At 40.3% G+C, this 8,234-nt stretch overlaps 1 protein-coding gene across 1 annotated transcript in view; it reads right to left on the bottom strand.

The window, feature by feature from the left end:
* Positions 1-4,824: 4,824 nt before the first annotated feature.
* The window catches only part of LOC106525607 (sorbin and SH3 domain-containing protein 1), a gene marked incomplete at both ends in the record, with an annotated part of 13,354 nt that continues 9,944 nt past the window's right edge, over positions 4,825-8,234 (bottom strand). Inside the window, 2 exon segments of the mRNA XM_014019902.1 lie at positions 4,825-7,261; positions 7,340-7,446. Of these exon segments, the coding sequence (XP_013875356.1) occupies positions 7,194-7,261; positions 7,340-7,446 (175 nt within the window).

Raw genomic sequence — 8,234 nt, 5'->3', positions numbered from 1 at the left:
CCATCCATCCATCCATCCATAAATCATCTATGCATCCATCCATCCATGCATCCATCTATCCATCCATCCATCCATCCATGCATCCATCCATCCATGCATCCATCCATCCATGCATCCATCCATCCATGCATCCAACCATCAATCATCCATGCATCCATCTATCCATGCATGCATGCATTCATCCATCCATCCATGCATCCATCCATCCATCCATCCATCCATCCATCAATCCATGCATCCATCCATCCATCCATCCATCCATCCATCCATCCATCCATCCATCCATCCCTTTCTTTCCTCTTCCAACTCTTCAGGAACTTCAGGGTGTTCCCAGACCTGCTGAGAGACCTTGTCTCTCGGTCATGTCCCAGGGGTCTCCCTCCAGGTGGACATGTCCAGAGAACCTCGTCCAGGGCTCATCTTCACCAGATGAACCAGCTCCACATCATGGCCACAGCTGAGGGTAGGAACCAACAGGTCAACAGAGGAGCAACATGGCTGGAAGTGATGAAGAACAAAGTGAGGAGTTTCCCTCCTTCAGGGAGGAAAGCATCATTTAAAGCAGAGACAACCTGCAGCAATAAAACTTTATTATGTCCTTAAGAGACGACAGGAGACACATAAAACAAGAGAAACCAGCTGCTGGTTCTGAGCCTGGCCTTCATCTCATTCACACTTTATTTATCACACCTGGACCTGAACATCCAAACAGTTTTATTTTCAGCTTTACTCCAACATTAAAGTCCACAAAACTCACACTGTACTCAAAGTACAGTAACAAAATATTTGTACTTAGTTACTTTACAACTCTGAATACAACATATAAAGAACTAATTTCTTCTGACCAATTAAGTAAATAAACAAACACACAATAGTTTAAACTGTTTATTAAATATTGCATAATACCAAAGTCACAGCAGTGTATAGTATCTTTATTTTAATATTGTCAGTGGAACATCACTGCAAATAGAAGCAAACAAACCAAACCTGTTGCAGGTTGTGCGTCTTTAACTAGTCCGCTCTGATTACTGATCGTTAACGTGGGTCACACTCCGGTGCACAGACAAGGACGGCTTTTAGTAAAATCAGCGTGACGAGACTCGGACTGACGGGAGAGAAAATAAAAACATGAAATAATGTCAGGAATACGCTTTGAAAAAATAAAACGAGGCACGTTTCTGAATCTAAGATTGCGATTCTGACAAAAAGGCAGTTCGTTCTGTGCTTCCCCTCAGATCCTCCTGGAGAAAAATAATCCGCCGCGAGAGACAGAGATGACCCTGAAGCTCGCAGCCTATTACCTATTTTACATATTTACAATCCTTCATCCTCGTTCTGCAGTATTTGTACATATCGGTGTAAAACGGCCTGCGATACATTCATATATTCATACGTCCCTTCATGGAGCGCAAAAACACTCTAAAGTTAGTCGACTCATTATTTACTCATGACGTGGCGCATTTTCCTCCTCTGCAGAGAAACATTTCTAAAGAGTTCATATTTAACACCATGCAGGTCAACACGTGTTTACAGACTAATACAGCCAGCAGTGGAGGCTTCTGTGGTCAAAATGAAATAAAACAATAAAATAAATTCAGTGCTGAGCAGGAAACTCCACAGCCTGACCTTTGTTGTGCTGAGAAAATACTCTTCAGGTGATGTTGGCAAACAGACCGCAAACAACCAGAGGACAAAACACTGATTGTTCGATGTTTGGTTAAAAATAAATAAGATGTGAAAATAAAACAATCAGCTGATCGTCCCTCCACAGCAAGAAACACAGATTACAGATAAATATATTTTCTCCCAATTCGGTTTTAACAAAAACCCTGCAGTACTCGAGTTTCTCCACTAGGTGGCGAGAACGTCCTCATTAACAACATCAAAACACAAAGAAACAAAAAAACATGCTCAGCTTGGCTACAAATTCTCCCAAAACTTGTTCAATCTGATGCTTTTTGTAATTAAAGCGGCGTCTTGTCGGGCTGCAACTGTTGGCAAGTTAAGGTTGTGAAAAAAGTGAATTAAAATCCTGAGCCGTCCAGCTGGGTTTTGCGAAGCCAATTAAAAAATGTTGCCTGTTTTTGTGAGCACAGCTTGTGAAACTGGATTCTAGGCTGCACACATCAACCCAGCAAGAAGGTCCTGGTGCTAAACATGTAAAGAAAAGTTAGCGGAAGCTAACGCTAACAGTTATACCGGAACTAGTTTTTAGTTTAGCAGATTAGCATTTTTCACTAACTACAAAATCTGTTGGGAGACAAATTATCTCCTGCTAAATCCTACTTTAAGAATGCTAACAGCTAACTAACAAGCTAACATTAACAGGCCACTCTCACCAGTCTTCAGTTTTAGCAGTTAGCGACAAGCAGCAAGAAATTCCTGACACTAAACATGTAAAATGAAAAATAAAAATAGCGCAAGCTAGCATTAACAGTTATAGCTGACCTAGTTTTTCGTTTAGCAGATTAGCTTTTTCACTAACTCCAAAATCTGTTGGGAGACAAATTATGTTTCGCTAAATCCAACTTTAAGTCCGCTAACAGCTAACTAACAAGCTAACATCAACAGGTTTCTGTCAGTCCCACCGGTCTTTAGCTGGAAGGAGACAAAGATGCAAGCTGTAGAATATTAGCGGTTAGTGATTACCTGTTAGTTTTAGCTTCTGCTAATTTTACACGTTTAGCACTAGCTTTTGCTAATCCTTTTTTACATGTTTCAAAGTTTAGCATTAGCAAATCCATATTTTTAGTTAGCGGATTATGAGCTGGTGAAGCTCACAGTTTGGTTAGCTGTGCCCAACACARCTCGTTACAAACGAAGAAAATTTTAAGATTTATCATCCTTGTAGCTGCACCAAAAATCAAGCGATAAGACTCCAAGTTTCTGTGATTCATGCAGGGAAACCGAGAACCTCCGTCAACGTTCTGAGACATTTCAGACTCTTAACGAACACTGTTAGCCTGCTGGTCGCCACCAGTTGCAGCCCGGTGGCTGTGCAAAACATATCAGCACACAATTGAAGTTTAATAGCAACAGGATGAGTTTGAACCGAGGCAGACACAGAAAAAAAAAGTTTTTTTTGTATCTTGCAGGGGAAAATTTAAAGGCTGCTTTGTTTCTCCAAAACTCAGTATTTCAAGCCAACAGGGGATACACCAAACACTGAGWTTTTAAGTCTCAGTGCAAAAACAGCAGAAAACTCTTCTGAATAGTGGAGTTTATAAAGCAGCTACAACACGACAGACAAGACAACACAGACTTTTTAAATTGGGGAACAAACAGAGCTTCTCAGACACTGAAGATCAGAGTTGCACAAACCAGGTATTTCTTCAGCTTTTTGGCCTGTATTACTACAGAGACATGTTAAAACAAGCACGCTATCTGCAAACACTGACAGCTCAGCTCAGAGCAAACATGCAGACAGATGACACTGATGAAAACAAGACATGACTGGGAGGTGGGGGCAGAAAAAGCAAAGAAAAGCTGAGTCCGACATGTGTTACACAATCTGCAGGAAGCTGCAGGAAGACGCCTCTTTAAGGTCAGAGTTCAAAAAGCTGAATAAGTGGAGTAAATCCTGCCACCGCCTCTGTTTTACAGGCTGAGGGTGAAAATATTGACAAGGTTTTTATGATCCAGTTTGGTTACTGATCCTACTCACTTTACAGGGCTGCTAAAGGAAAATACATTGGCACATTTGGAAGGCCTCTTAAAGTTTCTCCAGGCTGTTATATTTATACATACGTACACATTAAGGGTGTAACGGTACACATTTACTTTACCATTAAACGTATCAGCTGTTACGGCTCTGTTACACCATCTCACTTCTTCAACACAGAAATGGTGAAAAAGCATCCCAGGTATTTATAAATAAGGCCACAGAAAAGTAATTTGCTCTTGTTACTAAAGTYARGCATGGAGTTCCTCAGGGTTGAGTACTCAGACCACTACTCTTTACTTTATGTATACTTCCATTATCCAATAGAATGGTTTAAATTTACAATGTTATGCTGATGATACTCAGCATATTTACAATAGGAACTGGATTTGAGTTTATATCTGAATTGGATTCATGATTTAGACATGATGACATTTGTCAAAAATTGGCACAATATGAAAAACCTAAATTGAATTTTAGCGAGTCGTGCACAAGGTAAGATTTACCATAAAAATGAGCAAAATAAGATATTTTTCTACAGTCTTATTGATAGAATTTCTGTTGTGGGCGCAGCTAACCACAAAGTTAGCCTTGCTAACTGCCAATCTGCTAACTAAAAAAAGTTATCATATTAAATGCTAAACCACTCAACAGGTAAAAACAAATTATTGGATGCTAACGCAAAAAATGTTCATCTGCTAAATAAAAAGTTAGTTCCACTACTGGCTGTTAGCGGATTAGCGGAACTGTTCAGTTCAGTTCAATTCAGTTCAATTCAATTCAAAAATACTTTATTGATCCCAAAGGGAAATTAGATATGTTGTTCCCACCACTGTTGAATTTAATTTGCAAATCGTACAGATATATCTTTCTTATGTTTATTAAATCTAATTAATTTGGACCAAACTTGACTAAAAAACAAACAAAAAAAAAACATGAGGCTGTTCTGAAACAAATGGGAAAATCTTCCTTCTAGCTTTGCTTTTGAAAAGAGTGCTTTAGAACAGGGGTTCTCAAGCTATTTAGGCCTGGGGACCCCTTACAAGGGCAAAAAAATTCCAGGTGCCCCCTCATAAACCCCATGCTGTTTTAAAAGATAATTTGTTGTCATTTCAACCCCTAAGTGCCATGGGAATATATATTTTTATTAAGTTTAGTATATTTGTTTTATTAGTTCATTGTTCTCCATGCATTTTTAAAAGTAAAAACCAAATTAACAATTTAGTGAAATTTTTTGAGGACCCCCATAATACCTCTCGCGGACCCCAGTTTGAGAACCTCTGCTTTGACTTCCTCTAAATATTTCTGTCATGTCATTTAGCAAAAAGCACTTGTATATATAAAACGGCTTAGCTCTAGGTGTGGGAGGTGACTAACATCTGATTACACCAAAAGTTGACATTTTTACTATGACGGTTTGGTAAAAACGTACCGTTACACCCGTAATTACAGACATCTTGATAAATAAAAAATGGTTAAAATCTCAGAATGTTTTATCAGATTCTAACACTTTGCTGTTATCTTTCACTATAAATTATAGTTGTTTCATATTGTTAGTCAGGATGTTCCTAAAAACCCCAACAGGAAGTTAAATTTAACTACGCCTGTCCTGGTGGCGGCCACTCGCCACAACAATCAAACAAGCTCAGTATACGTTCTCATTGAAAGTTTTAAAGGATAAATTTACAGTTTCTGATAATGAGTATGGGTAAACACAGTTTTGCTTCACTCTTATGAGCCGTGCACCCGGCACACGTGTGTTAGCTGAACAGCTAACATTCGGCTTCTTCATGTGACCATGCTAACAACTGCAGAACCGTATTTGCATAGAAAAACAAGGCAATACTGAAGCGGTATCTAAAGCATCCAGATTACACAAGTTAAAAAACCTGTAATGCTCGTCTAAAGACACACCGAGTCCACGAGGAATAAAAATAAAATGTAAACAGACTGGTTTCTGAAGGGGACTTTTATCTTTTAAAGTTTGGATCCACTCATCAAAGGCACAAATGTCAAAATAATTTAATTAAAAATCTCTGAACCACTTTCTTCAGAGGTGGAAGGATGGTTTAACTTACTAAACTTTAATTTAATAGATTAAAAGATTGAATTTATTGATGGTCAAGAATAGAATACGTCTTTTCTTAAACAGCCTAATGGGTGGTGCTGTAGGTTTTTCAAGGTAATAAAGAAAATTAGCGGAAGCTAACGCTAAACAGCTAACAAAAGTACAAATTAAAGGAAGCTAACACTAAGCATATAAATAAGTAAAAATTAACACAACAGCTAATCCCAAACATACACATTGATGTTAGTTTGTTAGTTAGCTTTTAGCGGACCAATTAGCTTCTGCTAAGTTAGGCTTTGCCATCTTTAGGTCTGCTAACAGCTAACTAATAAGCTAACATCAACAGGTTTGTGTTAGTCCCAGGTGTCTTCAGCTAAAATGACAAAGATGCAGATTGAGTGACAGTCCTCTTAGCAGTTAGCAATGAGCTTCCACTAATTTTGACTTGTTTAGCATTAGCTTCTGCTGATATTTTTATTTTTACATGTTTAGYGTTAGCAAAGCTATATTTTTAGTTAGAAAATGATGAGTTCAAGCTACCATTTTGGTTAACTCACTAACTTCAGATATAGCTTCACTAACGCTAAACCGCTAAACATATAAAAAATAAATAAAATTAGTGGAAGCTAATGCTAACAGCAAATCACTAACCGGTAATACGACTGTCAGTTTGCGTCGCACATCTTCATCTCCTTCGAACTAAAGACTGGTGGGACTGACGCAAACCTGTCGATGTTAGCATGTTAGTTAGCTGTTAGCAAACTTAAAGTTGACAAAACCTAATTTAGCAGGAGCTAATTTGTCATTTTTCTAAGTTAATGAAAAAAGCTAATCCGCTAAACGAAAAATATGTTCCTCTATTAGCTATTAGCTGGTTAGCGGAAGCATGCCCACCATTACTAACCAGTTCAAATGGTCAAACATCAACCAGAAATCTGCCAGAACCATTTTAACTGAGACAAAAGAACTTATTGACGTTTAGTTAAATATTAGTGGGGGTGTTTGATGTTGAATCCGTTAACCCTGAGAAATAAAGTCGTTCTAAAATTAATCTGACGTTAGCGCTCATGGTGAGTGGATGGAAACGTCTGAAGACTCAAGAAGAAACAATCCCAACAACAAACTAAAGCTAAAAACTCCACCCAAGTCCACTTCAGGTAATAAAACCCGGTTCTGGGATCCGTTTGTCCGCCTCCAGGCTGCTACATAAACACTCGTGTTCTACAGATTGATTCGACGGAAGCTATGGATTGTGCAACACAAGTTAGTCCAGGTGATTTCTTAAATTTTTCCACACGTGGAGATGATGAGTTCTGTCAGAAAGTGATCCATGTGGTCTCCCCGGTCCAAAAGGGTCGCTTCCCCAAAACAAAAAATACATCTGCCGGGTCAGATCCAACCTGCAGCAGTTAGTTAGGACTTCCCGATCTCGACAGGCGGGTCCGGTTTCTGGGTCCGGTTCGGCTACAGCTTCACCTCCTTCACGTAGTTCCCAGGAAACGTCCCAAACTGCTTCGTCCTCTTCGACGTACCTGTGGAGACAAAAACACTGAGTGAGAAGAGTTAAAAGCAGAACCCGGGACCGGTCCGGTCTGACCAGCAGGACTCACCGACAAACCAGCCGTCGTCGCACTTCTCCATGACGCTGACCATGTCCCCCTCCTGCAGCTCCAGCTCGTCGTCGTTCTGAGGCACGTAGCTGTACAGGGCCTGGAAACTGGACCGGATCCAGAACACACAAAGATCAGACAGGAAGAGTTCAGGTAGAGGTTCTGAAGGTTCTGAAGTGCTGGAACCAGACGGCTGCCCTCGTCTGGATTTATTCTATATTTTCTCTGATTCAGACTCAGTCTGAGTCCTTTAGTCCCACATCACGGTGCTGCCACCACCGTGCCCGACTGTCCTCAGGTCTGAAAGGTTCACCTCCGCTACTACAGAYGTCCCTCATGTCTCTGTGTCCAAACAGATCAGTTTTTGTCCCATCTGTCCATCAGATTCAGTCCAGATTAAAGGAGGAGGACATTCTTTCCTGGTTGTCTCAGTCCAGGGTGATCAAAAACTGTCTTTACTGGTGGACAGAAACTACTGTATGGTAGACAGGGACCCTGATGGACAGAGACAAAGGACAGGGACACAAATGGAAGACGACACTGGTGGACAAAGACACTGRTGGACAAAGACACTGGTGAACAGGGACCATAGTAAACAGGGACTATCGTGGACAGAGAGACTGAGGACAGACTCTCCAGTGGACAGTGACACTAGAGGATAGAGACTCTGATGTACAGAGACTGTGGTAGACAGGGATTCTGGAAGACAGGGACACTAGTGAATAGGGACACAGGTGGACAGATTCCGTAGTGAACAGGGACATTTGTGGACAGGGACATTGATTTTCCTGCAGGTTCCAGTTTTGTCAGACTTGAGTCTCTATGGTTTCTAGTTCTGTCCATCAGAAGGGGACAGTTCTTCTCTGGTTCTGTCCATCAGAAGTGGACAGTTCTT

The sequence above is a fragment of the Austrofundulus limnaeus genome, unplaced genomic scaffold, assembly GCF_001266775.1.
Source record: "Austrofundulus limnaeus strain Quisiro unplaced genomic scaffold, Austrofundulus_limnaeus-1.0 Scaffold235, whole genome shotgun sequence".
NCBI lineage: Eukaryota > Metazoa > Chordata > Actinopteri > Cyprinodontiformes > Rivulidae > Austrofundulus > Austrofundulus limnaeus.
This window is presented reverse-complemented; position numbering and strand designations above follow the sequence as displayed.